This window comes from Prunus dulcis, chromosome 7, assembly GCF_902201215.1.
Source record: "Prunus dulcis chromosome 7, ALMONDv2, whole genome shotgun sequence".
Taxonomy (NCBI): domain Eukaryota; kingdom Viridiplantae; phylum Streptophyta; class Magnoliopsida; order Rosales; family Rosaceae; genus Prunus; species Prunus dulcis.
The window spans coordinates 8229509-8250859 of NC_047656.1; the positions used below are offsets into that span (position 1 = coordinate 8229509).

Here is a 21351-nt window from a genome sequence, read left to right on the forward strand (position 1 = left end):
CCATAGCCTAAGGCAAATATATGAGCCAGCCACATTGAACCTTTTGAAAAACTTATTCCCGTGATTTCTGTGAATTATTTTCTCAATCTTCGCCCCTGCTATAAAAGGTGGGTCGATAGGGATACATCCATTCGTAAAACCGTTTATACTTTGCTTTTGTTCTTCATATATAAGCTGAAGGGAGAGAAAAGTGTTATGTGCGTTTGAGAACTCCGCCGAAAGGCTTTCGTTCTTGCCACCACCTAGTAAGTAATATTTTCATCTTTGTTATTTTCATGTTGAGCCACGAAATTTGGCCTAAGTCTGGTGGTGTCCCATCGAGCTACAAGATATTTAAGACTCGCACTAGAGGATGCATTCCTGACAACATGGGGATTGATCATCTTCCTTTAGGGTCGAATATGTACACTGGCGCTGGTATCTCTCGGGGTTCTTTAATTATCTTGCCGGCCCACTTAGAGCATGTTAGGTTTCCACTCCATCCCTTCTTTCATATGCTCTTATTCTTCTTGGGTCTGCACCCCATGCAACTAAACCCGACTTCTTACCTTCTCATATCTGGGATTCTAGTCGTTAGTTTGAAGTGGGATGTGTCTCTTAGTTTTAAGGATTTCATGTACCTCCACGACTTGACTTGGGTTAGGGGGAGAATCGCTATTTCTTTTTTACGTTTGGGCCTGGTGAAAAGGTATTTACTTGTAAGCCTACTTCTACCAAGTACTGGAAAAACCAACCTTTCTTAATCACTGGGGAGTGGGCGGCGCCCGAGATGTCTAAATGCCTATCCCGTAAACGTTTGGCCCAAAACCTGGTATACATATTTATGCCTTTGAAATATAGCTTATTGTATTTTTGAGGGTCTAACTAACCTCTTCTTTTGGCAGTACTTCCTAAGGACCGGTCAAGCATGGGATATCACATGCTTCGTCTACCCTGCGACTCTCATTCGTCTCTCCTCTGCTCATCGTATGACGACTTACCTCCCTTTCACTTTGGTTGATTCAAACCTGCGCGAGATAGACTTGTTCAAGGACATTTGTTCCATCGACGTTGAGCTTTGTTGTACCGAGGATTCAACGTCTCTTATCCAGGCCAGCTTTCAAGAAAGAGAGGCTAAGTTAGCTTAGCATAGCAGCTCTAAGGACTGCTCATTTGGGTCTGAGTTTGATCAGTCAGATATGTAAATACCACGCTCATTGTCGATCCTAGGCCACAGGGAAAGAAGAGCGGAAAAAGAGCCCGAGCCCTCCGGGTCTGCGAAGAAGTCCGGTCATGCTTCATATTTCATTTTGGGTTTGGGTTCACCCAATATATCTGCTTCGAGTACTCCATCCCGACCTCAGCAAGTTTCTCATGCCCCCACTCCTGCTATTTCACTGGGTGAGAACGACTTCACGGCCGTGACTGACGAACAGATGTGGGGTTACCAATCACAGTGCTTGAACGCGGTACGTTTGGGATTTGTGCTGGTGTCATCCAATTGCCATGTCTGATAATAGTTGCACGTGTAATGCCCACTTTTATTTCCTGCAGATGGTTGGTATTCGCAAAGCGCAAATAGCGATGTTTTAGGCTATGATCCGCGAGATATGGGAAAAGATGGCAACCTTCGAACTTAGCGGGAAGTGCATCAACGAATGTGAGACCGAGCTCGAACAGTAGCAGGGTGAACTGCGAAACCTGAGAAGCGGCCAAAGCACTGTATTGATGAAGGTTGACCGCCTCAAGCAGGAGCTAGTATGCCGCATGTAATAGGGATGAGGAGTATTAAGCCAACACTAAGCAGATCAGGATCGAGATGACTAGGCAATTCAGATACGATTGGGTTCAAGGTCAGCAGCTCCCTGAGCACCGGTTTGTGGCGGGCCCAGATGACTATGACGATGAGTTGGGAATTGACCCTGCTAGCTACGAACTTTATCAGGGTTTGCATCCCGACGCGCAGGATCTTGCCAGCAGCCTTCCATTGGCCAACCTTTTCTGGGTCGATTGGGATTGTTGTCCCTAGGGCTAATGTTGCATAGTCTTTTGCCAGTACTGGGCCCGTCCTTAGATTTACGGGCTTCACCTCACCTGCTGGATTCTCCACTTGTTCTGGGCCTACCTTGGAGACCATTCATGACCCACTTGATGACACGCCCTAAGTTGCTTTGTTTCGTTCACTGTTTATTGTATTTTCTTTTCGGCTTTGTTTTGATTTTGATGTACTCAACTATCTTGGACCCGTTCCCAGAACTCTTGACTCACTTTATCAGACTTTATGAGTTATCCACTTGATTTAAATTTTAACCGTAACGTAAGTACCTGAGGTTCAACGTAATGGTTTTTCAAACCTGGCCAAGGCAATTCAGATACTCTCGATATGCCTCAGCATATAAGCTTCCGTTACCTCGTACGGCCCTTCCCATGTTCATCCAAATTTTCCTGCATTTAGGTCCTTGGTATTCTCCATGACCTTTATGAGTACCCACTCACCTACTTTGAATTTTCTCAATCGTACTCATTTATTGAAGTAATGGGCTGCCTGGTTCTGGTAGTTTGCAAGTCGTAATTCTGTAGCTTCTTGCTGTTCTTCAAGCAAGTCAAGGCTGTGAGCTAGCTGCTGCTCATTATTATTGCTCCCTACCACCAATCTCCTGACTGTGGGTAGTCAAATTTCTATGGGAATGACAGCTTCAATTCCATGAGCCAAGGAAAAAGGGCTTTCGCCAGTTGGTTTTTGTTTGCTAGTGCGGTATGCCCATAACACGTTTGGCAGTTTTTCTGACCATTTGCCCTTGCGTTGTTCCAGCTTTCTCTTCAAGCAATCAAAAATCGTATGATTAGTTATCTCGGCTTGCCCGTTTCCTTGAGGGTAACTTCGGGATGAGAACTGCTAAATGATCCATTTTTCCTCACAGTAACTTCTGAATTTACGGTTATCGAACTGGGTTCATTGTCCGTCACGATACCCTCGGTATCCCAAAGCGACATATTATATTGCACCATACGAATCTCACCATATCTGTTTGGGTCACCATCTTGTAAGCATTGGCTTCCACCCACTTGGTGAAGTAGTCAGTGGCCAAAAGGACAAACTTCTTGCCCCCCACTGCAGTGGGTAATGGTCCCACGATGTCCATCCCCCAGCGGACGAATGGCCAAGGTCCTACAGCAGGGTTAAGAGGTGTATGCCTCTGACATTTGTCATATTTTCGTGAAAATTGTTCTGCGTCGCAGGCCATGTAAGGCCAAAAAAAATCCTTAGGTCAGCACTTTGTGGGCTAAGCTCATCCCGCCCGTGTGGTTCCCATATGTCCCCTGGTGTATTTCTTTTAGCACTTATTCGGCTTCATGTGGATCGAGGCATCTAAGATATGGCCCCGAAAAAGACTCACGAAAAGGCGTATCATCTATAATTGCATGCCTGGCGGCCTTTATTCATAATTTTCTTGCCTCAATCTGGTTATCGGGTTGGATTCCCTTCGTGAGATAGTTCATGATTGGAATCATCCACGTTTCTTCCTCGGAATCAATCTGCATAACTCCAGGATCGATTGGTATACTGGGATTCGATAAGAGTTCCACTAGGGCGACCCTCACGTCTTCGACCGACGTTGATGTGGCGTGGGCTAAGCGATCTGCCTGATCGTTCATTTCTCTCGGTATTCGCTCAAACTCTATTTTTTTGAACCTGCTAGCTAAATCCTTTACCAGCCGTTGATATGCCCCCATTCGTTCATCCTTAGTATCGTATTCCTTAATTGTCTGGCTGACTATGAGGCGAGGGTCGCTGTGGACAACTAAACGTCCTACCTTCAATGTTCTGCGTAATTGGAGTCCTAACATTAGGGCTTCGTATTCCGCCACGTTATTTGAAGTGGGGAAGTCTAATCGAACGGAATAACCCAAGTCCACTCCTTTGGGTGACGAGAGGACGATTCCCACTCCGCCTCCCGCTTGATTGGATGATCCGTCCATATACAGTTCCCATTGTACCTTGTCCAGATCTGGTGTCTTCTTGATTTCGTCATGGTTTTCCTGTTGTTTGTCATGTGGATAGCATTGTACTAGGAAATCGGCAATTACTTGGCCTTTCTGGGATGTTTGAGGTTGATATCTAATGTCGAATGCTCCGAGCTCGATGGCCCACTTTGTAACTCTTCTTGAATGGTCTGGCTTGGACATGATCGCCTGATTGGTTGGGTCTTCAATATGATAATCGTGTGTACCTCGAAGTATTGTTGAAGTTTCCGCTTGGCAGTCACTAAAGCTAACACGAGTTTCTCAGCCAGTGGATATCTTTTCTCAGCCTCAATTAAGCTCTTGCTCATATAAAATATGGGCTGCTAGATTAAATTTTCCTCCCTTAACAATATAGCACTAACAGCAATGTTAGTGATAGCCATGTAGAGGTATAAGAGTTCACCCTGCTTTGGAATAGTCAGGGTCAAGGGACTGGTGAGATACTTCTTTAGCTGCTCAAAGGCCTCTCTTTGTTTTGGCTTCCATATGTTTCTGTCCTTGTTTCATATTGCCTGGAAGAATGGCTTACAACGATCTGACGATCTTGAAATGAATCAACTAAGAGCCTCTATTCGCCCAGTCAGAACCTGCACATCCCTAGGTGTTCTTGGATCAGGCATATTCCGTAGCGCCTTCACCTTCAATGGGCTAGGCTGGATGCCTCACTTGTTCACTATTTCCCCTAAGAACTGCCCTGACGAAACACCGAACGTGCACTTTTTCGGGCTAAGCCGCATGCGGTATCTTCTCAGTATGTTGAAGACTTCTTCCAGGTGCCTGATATGTTGGGATTTTTCCTGGCTCTTCACGACCATGTCGTCGATGTAAACCTCCATCGTTTTGCCGATCTAGCTTTTGAACATCTTGTTCACTAATCTTTGATATGTCGACCCTGCGTTATTCAGCCTGAATGGCATCACTGTGTAACAATACAAGCCTCGCTCCGTATTTTCCTGGTCCTCAATTGCCATTGGGATTTGATTATATCCCGAATAAGCGTCTAGGAATGAGAGAAGTTTATAACCGGTGGTAGCATCTACCATTTGATCGATCTTTGTTATTGGATAACAATCTTTCGGACACGCCTTATTTAGGTTGAAGTCTACGGACACACGCCATCTCCCATCCCTTTTACTTACTACCACCACATTCGAAACCCAGGTTGGACACCATAATTTTCGAATGAATCATGCCTCGAGCAATCGGTCCACTTCATCGCTCATAATTTGGTTCCGCTAAGGTGCGAACCTCCTCTGCTTCTGCTGGTACGGGGGATGGTTTGGGTTAACGTTCAGCCGATGACACGCAATCTCTGGGTCAATCCCTGGCATGTCTGTATGTGACCATGCGAACACGTCCTTATTCTCTCTTAATAACTTCATTAGTTGTTCTATCTCATCTTCAGGTAAGAGGGAGCCCACCAACACTTTTCTATCAGGATAAAAAGGATCCAGAACTTCCTCCTTGAGTGGCTCAATCGTCGGAAGCTCTAAGTTATCCTCCTCCTCTTGCTCTAGTGGGTCCTCAGTTAATTGCTATAAATTCTCGCTCTGCTGCGAAGTCGCAGCCTTAAGGCTAGTTGCTATGCTGTAGCATCTTCTGGCCTCCACTTGATCCCCCCTGATATCTACTGTGGTTCTCCCATCTTCGGATAGGCACCTCATCACTTGGCAACGTGTCGATGCTTCACCATCCATTCGATGAATCTAATTCCTTCCCATTATAGTGTTATACGGGCTCGACGCATCCACAATTACGAAAGAAATGAATAGGGTCTTACCTGCGGCAATAACCAGCAGAGTCACGTCTCCAATCAATTGTGCTTTCGTCCTTTCGAACACGTAGATCGGTGTTGGGTTTGGTTGAATCTCTTTTTCATCCAACTTCATTCTTTTGAAGGTGCTCCAGAATAACACGTCTGCACTACTTCTCCCGTCAATCATTACTCTTTTCATTATCGAATTGGCAACACGGAGGGTCACCACTAATGCGTCGTTGTGAGGGAACTCAATTCCTTCCTTGTCTTTCTACGTGAACGAGATGACTCTAACATTTTCCAGGGCTTTGGCAGACTCCGGCGCAGATGTGATCCTGTTTATGCGTCTCACCTTTTTAGCTCGTCTTTTTTCGAACCGAGATTGGGCCTCTTTTCCTTCCACGGGATTCGGTCGACCATGGATGGTGTTGATCTCCAACAGTTCTTCATTTGTGATATTTTCAATCATTGTTTTTGACCCACCTTCTTCACTTGCTCATTCTCAGGTTCAGCACGGTACTGAGATAACATTCCCTTTCTCAGAATTGCCTCCACCTGATACGTGAGACTTCGGCACTCATCGGTAGTGTGCCCAAAGTTGTTATGATGGGTTCACATCTTGTTTCTGTCTCGCTTCTCTGGGGATTCGCAAATCGCAGGTGGTATTCGAAATATACCTTTGCCCTTATTCTCATGAAAAAGTTTGGCCAAACTCACCGTGAGTCTAGTGAAGGGTCGGCTTTGCTTAGATCCATTGTTGGAGTCTTGCCTCGAGGAGGATTGCTTCATCTCCACCTTTTGCGCCGATGGAGGCTTTGGGATTGAGTGGCGCGTTTTGACTGGGTGAGTTCCTCTTCTTCCAGTCTAATGATTCCATCCGCCCTAGCCATCACTTCCCTCATATCCACTGGTGGAGTATTCACTAAAGATTTGTGCATTTTTGTCCCGGGTATGACCCTCTCACGAAACGCCAATGAAGCAGTATGAGAATCACACTCCTCAAGAGTATACATTTCCTCCGTAAAACGCCTCAAATAGTTTTTAAGGCTTTCTCTGACACTTTGCTTCGTGCTGAATAGGATCGTGACGTCCTTTCTTCTCTTTTGATTGCAAATGTATTGAGATATGAACATTTCACAGAGTTGGGTGAAACCGCCAATAGACCTTGGTTTCAACTGTCTGAACCAAATCAGGGCTGATCCTGACAAACTTGAGGGGAACAACTTACACAGCAAGGCCTCGTCATCTCCTTCGAGCACCATTTGTTGTTGAAGTGATAGATATGTTCAATGGGATCAGTCGTGCCCTCGAACAGCTTAAATTTAGTTAGATGAACTTAACTGGCTTTTTGGTTTTCAGGATGTCCTCTGTGAATGGAGACTTACAAATTCCTTTCGCCGCCTCCAAAGCTAGTTCTGCGGGCGTTTGTGGCTTGTAACCTCTGACAATCTTCTTGATCTGATTGCACAAATCAATGTCCTTTGCCTTTTTCTCCATTTTCTGTAGGTCGAGATCTTTGTCACAGATGCTCGAGTGCGTGCTGTTGGAGGAGTCTCCCTCAGAGACCTCATGTCTCTGCTTCCTTTTGCCCTCTTTTGAACCCTCACGGCAAGCAATGTTCTGCGCCTTCTCCAGAGCTTTCTCTGCTACCTTTCTTGTTTCGCACAATTCTTTCATGATTTCCCTCAACTGGATAATAGCAAGACTTGGTTCCCCATCCTGGGGGTTAGACCTTGCGCTTCCAGGTCGAGGAGTGGACATACCATTCCCTGGGATGAAGGTGTTTGGAGTTCCTTGTGCAGGTTCAGTCATATTTATGATTAATTTTGTGAGATTCCCACAGACGGCGCTAATTGTTGGAGCATGATTTTTTTCAAGAAGAAATACCTCCACAGGTTCTTGACTGAAGTCCGCACACTTCCTTGGTTGAAAGAGAACTCCAGATTACGTTCCGGAGGTCGAACGGTGGAAATGGGGTGAGTACATGCAAAAGTCACTCCGACGCTCAAGTCTATGTTTGTGCAGCGTACTCTTAGTGTTCAATTGAATTTCTCGTACCTTTGAAGGAGGTTTAGCTAGGTTTTTATAGCGGTTTGAGTTCTTATGTTTAGCCCCACATTTCCTAGCTTTGCGCATCCCGTCCTCCACTTCATGGTAATGGGATCAGATGAGCGTGCCTCCCTCGCTCCGCACTTTTCTAGTGGGAGGAAAGTTCGATCATCCCACGTCTTCTAGTTGTGGCATATGGGTTAAGCCATGATACGTGGGATTTGGTCCCCACACTCTCTCTTCTCCCCTTCTCTCTTTGACATCCACGAAACTGAAGTTCCAGATCTAGGTTTTTCTTTCTTCTTTTAACTAGACTGACATAGCCAAAATTGAATTTGATCTAGGTTGGGTTTTAGGTGGGTGTGGGGTGGGATGTTCGTGGTGGAGGCATGGCTAGCAGGCTAGGGTAGTTAGAATCGAAGGGAGGTAGTGGGATGGGATGAATGAATTTCCTCCCCTTTTTTTTTTCTTCTAATATTTATTTTATTTTATTTTTTACAGATTTCAACTTTCAACCAAATTTTACAAAGAAATGATCATGTACCATTTTCGTCATGAACTTCCCACAAATTTTAGATTAATAATCATACTCACTTTCTCTATTTTGATTTGTCCCTCATAATTCTTTTTTTTTTTTTTAAATGAAATTTGAAAAACCATTCTTTTTGGGTTTGGGTTTTAGCCATATTTGTATTTTTTCTTTTGGTGGGACAAGATAATATTCCAAGAGATGCATATTGTGTAATAACCCAAAACAAAATATCCTAAAATTAGTATTAATTTATTCTAGAAGAAAGACGATTTTGCCCTCACATTATTAAATAGGGAAAAGTTGACTTTTTGACCGAGAAGGAATTTGGAAATTCCACCTACGTCGTTGCGTAGAGCACGACGAAACGAGTCTGTAGACACAGAGTGGACTCGAATCAGAGTTGTAACGAAGAAAATACGGTCAAAATACCGTGAAGGGCAAAATAGTAATTTGGATAAAAAGTCAGATTTTTATCCTTTTCTCCTCTCTCTCTCTCTCGCTCCTCAGTTCTCTCTCTCCTGCCGTCGCGTGCGACCCGCGCCAACCCCTCCCCTTCTGTTCAACACAGCCACCACCACAGGGCACGGCGACCTACGTTGGTACCGTCGGCTTCATCTCGCCGCCGCCGTCACGCCACGACCAGTCTCCGCCCACGAGACGACCGGAGCTCGCCGGCAACTGGAGGAGAACCGCCGGTTTTCACTCGATTTTCAAGCCTCTTGTTCTCCCTCAATTCTCAACCAAATCGTTTGAGTAAGGTATGGATTCTCACCTATTTTTCATGCTCTAGCTGATGGTTGGATAGGTTTTGATCGATTTTAGCTGTAGATCACTCGATTTTCGAAATTGAAAATCAACCGAACTTCGGCCTCCGTGATCGGCCATTTTCGGCCACGTTTTGGGGTATGTCCAAGAACAAAAGTGGCTCCAAATAGGGTGTTTAACCTAGGATAGGAGTTTGGAGTCTTGGTTTTGAGTTTTTCCGGCGAGCCGTTATTGCTTTGGACACCCAAACTGCCGGCGCCTGTGGCGGCGCGTGGGTGAAGGTAGTGTAGTGACTCTGTGTATTGTTGCGATCCTCGTGTTGTCACGAGCGCGTAGGATTTCGCGGATCTCAATTTGGAGTCCGTTTGAGCCCCGAACGGATTTTCCATATTGCGCGATTCCTGGGTGCTGTATCGTTGAGCCGTTGGATTGCACCCAAATTCAGATATGTCGTTCTACGTGATTTCAGGATCGTGTAGGATTCAACGGATGGCGAATCGGAGTCCCAGATACTCCGAAATCGCGAACCCTGGGCCTAGGGTTTGGATTTTAAGCGATAACGCGATTTTGGCTAATCCGACCGTCCAAGTCGGGCCAAACTCACAGGATATGAATTTTTCTCTGTGAGGAACCTCTAGGGAATCCCAAATCAGCCATCGGAGACCGTGGACCCCACAGGGTTCCGGATCGACCGGTTTGGCAGTTTATCGCTTAGTAAAGCTCCAGATCTTTTAAGGCCGTTTTCATTGTCTGAGATGCTAAAGTGGGCATAGGATGGACTTGAAAATGAGTGCACGCATTTCTAGGAGCCGGGGGTCAGGGTTTTTAATTTAATTCTTTTATTGAGCAAGTTTATTAATTTAATATTCATGGTTGATCAGGCACCAGAGGCCAGACTGAGCCAGAGGAGGGACCTTCAAGAGGTCCAGCTAGCTCGGACCAGCAGTGAGTGGACTTTTCTTTTCTAAGCAATTTTTATAAATAAATTTCATATTTGATCTTGAATAAGTTTTATTGAAGGTTTTCTGAGCATGCTTTGTGCAGTGATATTTTTATAATTATATGCTGCTTAGTTGCACATGCTAAAAAGTTATAGAAAACAGAGTTTGAGGCTTGTATCAGATAAGATAGCAGCATAATTTTAGATTACAGTTATTTATCAGACTTTCCTAAAGTAAATTATTTTAAAACCACCATGTACCCAGATATGGTTATTTACCCTTAGATATACCGACGTCTATGGACGTCCAATATATTTACAGTTCTGTCAGTGCACTTGGCATTGCCTCACGAGTTTCGGGGACGCTCGGACCGTTAGTGCCAGGATTCGCGGCTAGGCTGACTTGGTGTCCCGAGACCTGCCAGGATTTGCGGCTCGGCTGACTTTGTGTCCCCGAGACCTGCTAGGATTGCAGATCAGACTGACTACGGTCCCCTGAATCCTGCCAGAGAGGCTCGAGTCGACTTTGTGTCATCGAGACCTGCCAGCGGATCAGGCTGACTATAGTCCCCTATATCCTGCCAGTTTGCGGCTCGGATAGACTGTGTGTCGCCGAGACCTGCCAGGGGAATTGACGGATTTACAGGGTTCACCTAGGTGGTAGTTTTAAAAAGAGTTTCAGTGCTTTTATGTAATTATTGTTTTCAGTTACTTCATGTAAGTTTTCTCGATATTCGTGCATATTTTACAACTCCATAGTTACGTATATATATATATATATGTATAGATGAGTGCCTTGTATTTGAATACAATCGAACTTTAGCTTACTTAACTATTTATTTTAACAATGGGGGTTACTCTGATTATAACTTGTTTTAAGAACATTATTTTTGTCCACTCACACTTTCAACTTGTTTTTCGCCCCCAGGCAGTAGAAGTGCATAGGAATCCACCACAGGCCTTCTTCCAGCTTCCGCGCCACCCAAGAAAAGTAGGATTTTGTTGTAAAGTACTTAAAGTTTTTGTAAATTTGTAGAAAATGCTCTGATATCTAGTTATAGTGGGAAACCTGAACTATTGGTTGCGTTGTTAAATTATTATGGCAGTTGGTGTGAAAATATTTGCTTGTTTAACAAGTGGAAATTTTTGGGTTTGGACAAATTACAGGGGAGACTCTGCCGAATTTTCGGCAGGAGTCTAAGGAAAGTTTTAATCGTAGTGGTAACATGAAGGGTAAAAAGGTCATTTGTGCCCGACATTCGCCAGGTGTCGGACACGCACAGGATTCGGCTCGAATTCCAAAGTGGAATTGGGATCGGGTCCTGTCATATTGAGCCAATACAAGTTGATCTGGAAGATCTCTGAAAGCATAAGAAGTAAGAGTAGAAGCATCATGTGATTCAATTCGGGGTGAATGTACTAATAAGAGTGAGGTTGGCAGCACTAGCTTGGGGATGGGTGGTTGTGACGAGGTGAGGGGTGAAAGTATGGTTGTCTGGGGTAGGGGGTTGGGAGGGGGTGGGGTTGTGATTTAAAAGAAGAAAGAAAAAGGAATGAGGCGTGTTCACTGGCTTTTTTTAGAGAGAGAGAGAGAGAGAGAGAGAGAGAGAGAGAGTTGTAGGTTTTTTTTCTTTTAATTTTAAAAATTTTAAAATAATCTTTTAGCTTGTAATACAATTTTTAAATTTAAATTATGTTTAAAATATATTTTTTCATTTAAATCCACGTGACATTGCAAAATAATAGACATTTAGGATAAAAAGTAATATAATAATAAAATAAAATTTTGGTACAGAGGAGGGCAATATAATAATAATTTAGAGTAAAAAGAAATACAATAATAATCTATATATATAAAGCAAAAGGCAAAGAATGGCGAAACATTCAAAATACCAGAAAATGCTCATTGTTAATGCAAACATTAAGAATTGAAATTATTAATTAAATTAGGATAATATGGTAAATTCACACTTTTCAAATATAAAAAAATTAAAATTAAAACAAAAATCAGATAATGGATCTTATTTTTATGAAACACAACTACCCATTATCTTTTAAATTTTTTTTAAAAAAATGCTCTCCCAGGCTAGGAAGCGCGTACAGAGAAGGCTAATTTAGGATAAAAGGAAATATAATAACAATTTAGGGTAAAAACTAATATAATAATAATCTAGGGTAAATAATAATAGTATATGCTAAAAAGAAAAATATAATAATAATTTAGAGTAAAATGTAATATAATAATAATTTGGGGTAAATAACAATATAATAATAATTTAGGATTAATAATAATATAATAATAATTCAATGTCAAAAGCAATATAATAATAATTTAGAGTAAATAACAATATAATAATAATAATAATAAAATGTGGTGCAATCGTAGGACGCCACCTGTCGAAAACAATGACAACTCCTTTCTGGGACTGCCACATGTGATTAGCTATAATTTAATATTATTATTTTGGGATTTAATTTCTAAAATTCATAGTAAATAAATTAAAAATGTAAAAAATACACCAGAAAGTCCTATGAACTCCTTGTGGCATTCTCTATGCCCTCAAGCTTTGAAAATATAACTTCTACTTATAAAAATATAAATTGATAACAAAAACTCAACTTTGTTTCTAAACAATCTAAAACACTAGTTGATATTTCATAACATAACACTCAAGTTATTTGATCAAACGATTATCGTAAACTCCAATATGTTTAATCATGTTTTTTTGACCTCCATAATTAAGGCTGATGTCGTAAGGAGTTTGTAGTAATTTTCGATGTATTTTTATGATTTTTAATTTATTTATTACTCATTTTAGAATTTAAATACTAGAAAAATAATATTAAAGGGTATATATCAATCCTGGGTCACCACTTGTTAGGGGAAACACTGATGGCACCAACTTCAGCTGCTGCCATGTGTCGCTCAGTATGATTTAATATTATTTATCTTGAATTTAACTTTTAAAATTTATAAAAAATAATTAAAAATATAAAAAAATACATAAAAAATTCTTAGAAACTCCTTGTGACATTCTCTACACCTTGAAGCTCTAAAAGTAAAATTTTGAGTAATACAAATATAAATTGATAATAAAAACTCAACTTTATTTCTAAGCAATCTAAAACACTAGTTGATGTTTTATAACCTCCAGAGTTGATGTTTTATAATCCTTGATCCAATGATTACCATGAACTCAAATATGTGAAATCTTTATTTTAAACCTCCAGAGTTGAAGATAATGTCAAAAGGAGTTTGTAGCAATTTTTTTGTGTATTTTTTTATAATTACTAAATTGTAAAAATAAACTTGAAAAAAGTAATCAAAACAACATGTGGCACAATCATGGGATGCCACCTATTGGAAACACTGTTGGCACCATCTTCAGTTGCTGCAACGTGTCACCCTATACTATTTCATATTATTTTTCATTAATTTAACTTCTAAAATTCATAATAAATTAATTAAAAATCTAAAAAGTACATTAAAAATTTCTAATAACCCCTTCTGACATTCGATACACCCTCAATCTATAAAATTATCAATTTTAAATTATAAAAATATAAAATGATAACGATAACTCAAATTTGTTTCAAAACAATCTAAAATACTAGTTGACGTTCTATAACTTAACACTCATGTTCTTTGATCCAACAATTACCTTAAACGCAAATATGTGAACTCATGATTTTGGACCTCCATAATTGAGATGATGTCGTGAGGAGTTTGTATCAATTTTTGATGTATTTTTCTTATTTTTAATTATTTTTAAATAATTTATAAAGATAAACTTGAAAAAAGTAATCAAAATGACATGTGGCACAATCGGGGGACACCACCTATTGGAAACACTGACGGCGCCACCTTCAATGCTGCCACTTGTCGACCTATACCATTTAATAGTATTTTTCTTGGATTTAATTTCTAAAATTCATAATAAATTAATTAAAAATTCAAAAAATACACTGAAAATTCTTAGGAACTTCTTGTGACATTATCTACATCGTCAAGCTCTAAAAGTATAATTTTTATTTATAAAAATGTAAAGTGATAACAAAAATTCAGCTTTGTTTCTAAGCAATTGAAAACACTAGTTGATGTCCTATAACATAATACTCATGTTCTTTAATCCAACGATTACCTTAAACTAAAATATATGAAATCATGATTTTAGACCTCCATAATTGAGGATGATGTCTTGAGGAGTTTGTAGTAATTTTTGGTGTATTTTTCTTATTTTTAATTATTTTTTTTGAAGAATTTTTAAATAAAATTAGAAAAAGTAATCAAAATGACATGTGGAGCAATTGTGGTACGCCACCTATTGGAAATGCTAATGGCGCCACCTTCAGTTGCTGCCACATGTGTCTCCTATACTATTTAATATAATTTTCCTTAGATTTGACTTATAAAATTCATAATTAATTAATTAAAAATCCAAAAAATACATTGAAAATTCCTGAGAATTCCTTGTGACATTCTCGACACCTTCAAACTATAAAAGTAACATTTTCACTTATAAAAATGTGAAGTGATAATAAAAACTCAAATTTGTTTCTAAACAATATAAAACACTAGTTGATGTCTTGTAACTTCACACTTATGTTCTTTGATCCAACGACTACCTTGAACTCAAATATGTGAAATCATAATTTTGGACCTCCATAATCAAGGATGATGTCACGAGGAGTTTGTAGCAATTTTTGGTGTATTTTTATGATTTTTATTTTTTTTAAAGATAAACTTGAAAAAGTAATCAAAATGACATGTGGCGCAATCGTGTTATGCCACCTTTTGAAAACACTGACGGCACCACCTTTAGCTGCTGCCACGTGTTGCCCTATACTATTTAATATTATTTTTCTTGACTTTACTTCTAAAATTCATAATAAATTAATTAAAAATCCAAGAAATACACCGAAAATTCCTAGGAACTCTATGTGACATTCTCTGCACCCTCAAGTTCTAAAAGTATAATTTTCACTTATAATTAAAAATATGAAAAATATACCCCAAAAAAGCTATGTGCTCCTTATGACAATGTCTTTGATATTAGAGTTCTAAAAATCATAATTCAACATATTTGAATTCATGGTAATCATTGGATCAAAGAAACAAAAGTGTAATGTTATAAAACATTAAGTATGGTTTTGGTTTGTTTATAAACAAATTAATGTTATAAAACTTTAGTTTCTATTACTTTTTTGTTTACCTTAAAACATTCAAAAAATAAAAATAAAAATCAGAAGAAAAAAACTTGGCGCTATGCGAGAAGAACATCCATTCCGAAACCTTAACGATGTACCAATCTTCCGAAGCTACATGTTGTTCTCTTCAATTTATTATTAATTTTCTATGCTATAACTTCCAATATTCATAATAAATACATAGCAATCCATACAAACATTGAGTGAATTATTATTGAAGTATTATTCCCATTTTATTGGCCCGTTATATGAATTAACCGATGATTTATTAATTTAATAATATATTTAGAAATTAGTAAAGAAAGCATCTTTCAAAAAAAAAAAGAAAAAAAAAAGGGTAAAGAAAGCATCATTGTCGAAAGTGAAAGTGAAAGAAGAAGCATTATAGAAGCTACGATTTGGTTCTCATTCTTCTTATAGTGGGCTTTTCTTTTGTCAAAACAAAGCTACCTCGCGTATGATGTATCCTTGCAAAATAGGCCGCCGATTACAGAGACTGGGAGAGAGAGAGAGAGAGAGTGTGTGATGGAGAAGAGAGAGGGAGAAGGAGAAGGTGAAGAAGAACAGGTAGTGAATCCATGGACGGTGTCGGCTAAAGGTGGCGGGAAAATCGACTACGATAAACTCATTGACCAGTTCGGCTGTCAGAGGATCGACCAGTCGCTCGTCGACCGTATCCACCGCCTCACCTCACGTACTCCCCACGTGTTTCTCCGCCGCGGCGTCTTCTTCGCCCACAGGTCTCTCTCTCGTTGTCTTTTGTTTTCAATCATTATAAATTTGGCATTTATAAAATAAAAACAAAAAAAAACAGAAGTGGAGTTGATAGTGGACTGCATGCGAGTGCAGGGACTTGAATGAAATTCTTGATGCTCATGAGAGAGGAGAGAAGTTCTATTTGTACACAGGAAGAGGACCTTCCTCCGAGGCATTGCATTTGGGTCATCTTATCCCCTTCATGTTCACTAAGTAAGTCCTACCTTGCCTTCTGCTTATCTTTTTTGGCTAGGGTGATGATGAGACTGCTATGTACAAACTCATATGTATATGTGTATATATATATGCACAGATAGCTTCAGTTGAGGATCCCTCAAACAAGGACATTTTGTAGGGCCGACTCCGCATAGTGTTTCATTAATCCAAACCGTCTATTATGTAGATATTTATTCAAAGATCATCCTCTACAAAAAATCACTTGAATCCGGTTATCATTTGACCACTCATTACGTTATTGAAATTTAAATACTTTCCTTAAGCACCGTGTTTATTGATTTTGATTAGATGCCTTAATGATTTTCACTTTGCATGATTTGTGAAGAGTTATCACTGGAATGCTTTTTTGCAGATATTTGCAAGAGGCCTTCAGGGTTCCTCTTGTTATTCAACTTACTGATGATGAGAAATGCATGTGGAAAGATCTGACCGTGGAAGAGAGCCAGAGACTCGCCAGGGAGAATGCCAAGGACATTATTGCTTGTGGTTTTGACGTAACAAGAACCTTCATTTTCTCTGATTTTGATTATGTTGGTGGGTAAGTAACATATGTATGTTTAACTCATAATTTAATACTTCTGCATGTTGACATGTTGTTGAGTTTGTGTTTCAATTTTTTTTATCAATGGCCTAGAGTGTGCTATGCAAGTCTTTATTTACTTTTCTGCCCAAGTTGAAGGGGTTTGAGATTTTGGGATTCTATGCAAGCCTCGTTTTTTTTTTTTTCAATAGGAAAAGCTTGTTGGCTTTAAAATCCTTAGTTTCTTAATGAATTTATGTCAAAGGGCCTCGTGAATTTAAAGTTAATGTTGGATGTTTCACCAAGTGATCACCCTAGATGCAAACTGCTTGACAAGCTTCGATGGGGAACCTTCTGTTTTCAAACCTTGACAGGGGCGTGATTCTATCATTCATGAATACTGTGTGTAAGTGTGGGTTGTAACACTTGCTGACTGATTTTATGTTTAATTTCTATGCAGTGCTTTCTACAAGAACATGGTGAAGGTTGGAAAGTGTGTCACATATAATAAGGTGATTTACAATCTTTTCCCTACGGAGCATTATTTTTATAGATATTTTGTGTACGTACTTATTCGACTTTTTTTAATCGTCTATCCAGGCTGTTGGAATTTTTGGTTTCACCGGTGAAGATCATATTGGAAAAATTAGTTTTCCACCTGTGCAGGTATTTTCCTTGGCTATGCTGATTTTGATAGTGAATCGTGTAATTTTTGTTAGTCCAAGTCTATGCTCCATCAAGAATATTTTTCTTATGAAACCTCCAGTTCTGTTTCTTTGATGTGACTGTGTAACATAGCATATGGATGTGAAAGTATTCTGAAAACTTATTAAGGAGATCCAATGTGGTTATGTGTTAATGCAGGCAGTTCCATCATTTCCAAGTTCCTTTCCACATCTTTTCGGTGGCCAAGACAATCTTCATTGCTTAATTCCTTGCGCGATTGACCAGGTATAAATGATAGGAACAATTCTCAGAGCATGAAATGTTTTAGTAACTTTGTGTGCTCATTTGTTTTAGTGAATGCTGTTTTTCTTATTTTCTTTTATTTACTAATACCATGTTATATTTGTTTGCGATTTGTCCAGGATCCTTATTTTAGAATGACACGAGATGTCGCTCCACGGATTGGATACCAGAAACCTGCGTTGATTGAGTCTTCTTTCTTCCCTGCCATGCAGGTACTTTATGGTTTTGGCACAGAATACGTATGTGCTACTTAAAGTGGTTCCTAAGTTTTTAAAACAGGATAAGAAAGATACAATATTTAAATTAGCCAGCTGATGTGGTATGCATGTTATTGCTGATATATTTCCTGGAATATGGATACTTGCAGGGAGAGACCGCTAAAATGTCGGCCAGTGATCCAAATTCTGCCATTTATGTAACTGATTCTGCAAAGGAAATTAAGAACAAGGTTTGCGTTTGCTGTTACTGTGGGTTTATTTGTACAACCTTTCTATTTACTGAGACTTGCACAAGGAAATTAAGAACAAGGAAATTATCGATGTTCTCTTATTCTAGGGCCAAAGTCTTTAATTAATGCAAGGTTTCAAATTGTAACCTTTTAAACTCTCAGTGAAAAACATGCTTCTCTATTTCTTCAAATAGCTTTCTTCAAATTTTTCTACCTGAAATCACACAGTCCAAATGGTCCAAAAATTCTTCAGGATTAACAAAATAAAGAATTTGTGTGCATGTGCAGATAAACAGGTATGCATTTTCTGGTGGACAAGATTCAATAGAGAAACATAGAGAACTTGGAGCAAATCTCGAGGTATTTGAATTGTCTCACATCATAGAAATAGAAATTTGTCCTCCCCAATTGGTTTGAGAGTGTTATTTGTTGCTGGATATCATTATAGATTGTCCAAGCAAGAAAAACAATTCTGCTTATCTGTCTGCTGCACTTACATGCCAATTTGATTCAAGTCTTATAAGATTTGTCTGTCAGTACTTGGTGCCTTTTAACTTATTGAGGAATGATTTTATCTTCTGGACATTATTCAGGTAGATATACCATTCAAATATCTCAGTTTTTTCCTGGATGATGACGCTAAACTCGAAGAGATAAGGAAGGTGAGAGTGGTATCCTAATGAACTTTTTTTTTTTTTTAAACCAATAATTTTTATTTTTTTTTATATTAGTACAAATGATGCCTTCTTGTTTTGCTAATTCACTTCGGTATACTATTAGGAGTATGGTGCAGGACGCATGCTAACAGGTGAAGTTAAGCAACTACTTATTCAGGTTTTGACTGAACTAGTTGAAAGACATCGTAGGGCTAGAGCTGCTGTGACTGATGAGGTAAGCTTCTGGGGCTAAGGATTGATCGTTCTATAGATTGTTATTTGTCACTCTGCTGATTCTGGCCACCCATATAGATTTTGAAAGATGCTTGTTGGCACATGGCATTGAAAGCAAACATTTTGAATTATATGAAATCTCAGTTATGACTTGGAAGGATTGATGAATGTTTTTGCATATTTTTCAGATGGTGGATGCATTTATGGCGGTGAGGCCCCTACCCAATATGTTCAACTGAAGTTTGGTTTTGTATGATATGGTGCCCTAAAGTGATGGCTGTATTTTCACATCTATTGTAAGGTTAACTTAATGTAAGGGATGAAACAGTTGTCAGCGAAGTTATAATTGTTAATGTTACCATCTCCATCAACTCTCAACTGTAGCAGAATTTTCAATTGCAGAATCCATTCGAAAAACTGCAATTGATCATCTCCTAAATTACCAGTATAATTCTTTATATATATATATATATATATATAAAGGCAATGAATTTTGCATTTAAGGGTTTCAGTGATGAATGTTTGCATTTTGAGGTTTCATGATTGAATTATAGCATTTTAAGGTTTCAAAAATTATTTTTTCGCATTTTAGTGTTTCACTAATAAATTTTTGCATTTTGGGATTTCATGAATTAACAAGAACAACCACTTTCATAACTTAAGTGCAATAACAATAATATAAACGGAACACACAATATAAATGAAAACACACTATACAAATTTAAACAAGTGGCTCATTGCCCCTCTCCTTGCCATTTCCAAAAGTGGTTGATCAAATCATTCTTTAAAGTGTGATGCACCTGCAAGGATAAATGAATTTTTTGTATCTATTATGTAAGAAAATAGGTATGTTACCTTGTAATAGAATTTTTTTTCCACTTTTTATAAATTAAAAACATATTTAAAAAATAACATACCTATTTTTCATTGTTTCTATATTACATTGAATATAAACAAATGAATATCATAAAAACGTTTTTTTATTTTATTCTTTTTTATAGCCAGCATGACCCAAATGGTTAAACCCATAATCAAAACCTATAATAAAGCAATTAAATATGCAAATGAACCCCATTATGCTCACCACTTTAACCTCACCACCCCTCTCAAAAGTTAACACATGTCTATGGATTTAACTACAGTTAATTCTTTATTTTTTAGTACTCTATATTGCTTGATTATTTTTTATACTTTGGTGATTGCTCTGTATTATTTAGTTTTTTGAGTATCAAACCAAAAACAGCAATACAGAGTACTAAAAAAAAGGAAAAACAAAAAAGCAGCATAGATGTTTCCTATCTTTCACTTGAACAAATGGAGGAGCCTGCAATTGAAGAGCAGTGTAACTCTTGGAGCTGTTAAGTCTTCAATTCGGATAAAAGTATTTGGGTGTGGATAAAAGGAGTTGGGTTCAATTCGTATTGAAGCCTGTGAATTGAGATTCAGATTAAGCAAGAGACATAAAGCCAATAGGTAATTAATTTATAAAAGTGGGGGAAAAAAAGCAGCATAGATGTTAACAAATTGAAAAGGATAACAAATTTTATGGTGTTATTTGTATTAAAGCAGCATAGATGTTAACAACTTTTACCTCTCTGTGATCATGTTGAATTCGTATTAAAGCACGGGACAAAGTCAATGGGTAATTAATTTAGAAAAGTGGAAAGTTTGTTAGGTTAAAATAAGGGTAAATTAGGACAAATCTTATTAAGGTATTGTTTCTCTCTCATAATAATGTCATCAAATAAATAAAAAATAAAGAATTAACTATAGTTAAATTCATGGACATGTGCCAACTTTTGGGAGGGGTGGTGAGAATACACCTAAGGTTAAAGTGGTGAGCAAAAATAGCACCCCATTATAAATAGACAATGAATGATAATTGATTTAAAGATCAAAATTTTGGAGTGAATCACCACAATAAATTGGGGAACCAAAAGGTGGGCCCATACCCGAAAAACTACTTATTACAATCCTCAAATAGAACATCTACGAGAAAATTTGGGGGCTCTTCGAACCAAAAGATAGAACTCCCCATAAAAAGAGCAAAACGTGCAATGCCCATTTTAATTCCATTAGAATTGGTACAATGAATGAAGAATTATATTCAACTCGAAACCGAAAACAAATATAAATGAGCATTAAGATTCATATTACCTATACACTAATGGACGCAGTTGACCAAAAAAAAAAAAAAAAAATATATATATATATATATATATATATATATATATATATAAGGGGAAAAAAACGATGTTCTTTATATATGGTCCATT

The 21351-nt window shown here is 38.6% G+C and overlaps 1 protein-coding gene across 1 annotated transcript; it reads left to right on the top strand.

The window, feature by feature from the left end:
- The first annotated feature begins 15726 nt into the window (after positions 1-15726).
- Positions 15727-19512, top strand: LOC117634896 (tryptophan--tRNA ligase, cytoplasmic-like). The gene is made up of 12 exons (XM_034369171.1): positions 15727-15995; positions 16105-16224; positions 16601-16786; positions 17229-17280; positions 17369-17434; positions 17633-17719; positions 17857-17949; positions 18105-18185; positions 18474-18545; positions 18779-18847; positions 18966-19076; positions 19264-19512. The coding sequence occupies exons 1-12, from the start codon at positions 15781-15783 to the stop codon at positions 19312-19314; spliced, it is 1203 nt and encodes a 400-aa protein (XP_034225062.1). The 5' UTR covers positions 15727-15780; the 3' UTR covers positions 19315-19512.
- The last annotated feature ends 1839 nt before the right edge of the window (positions 19513-21351 follow it).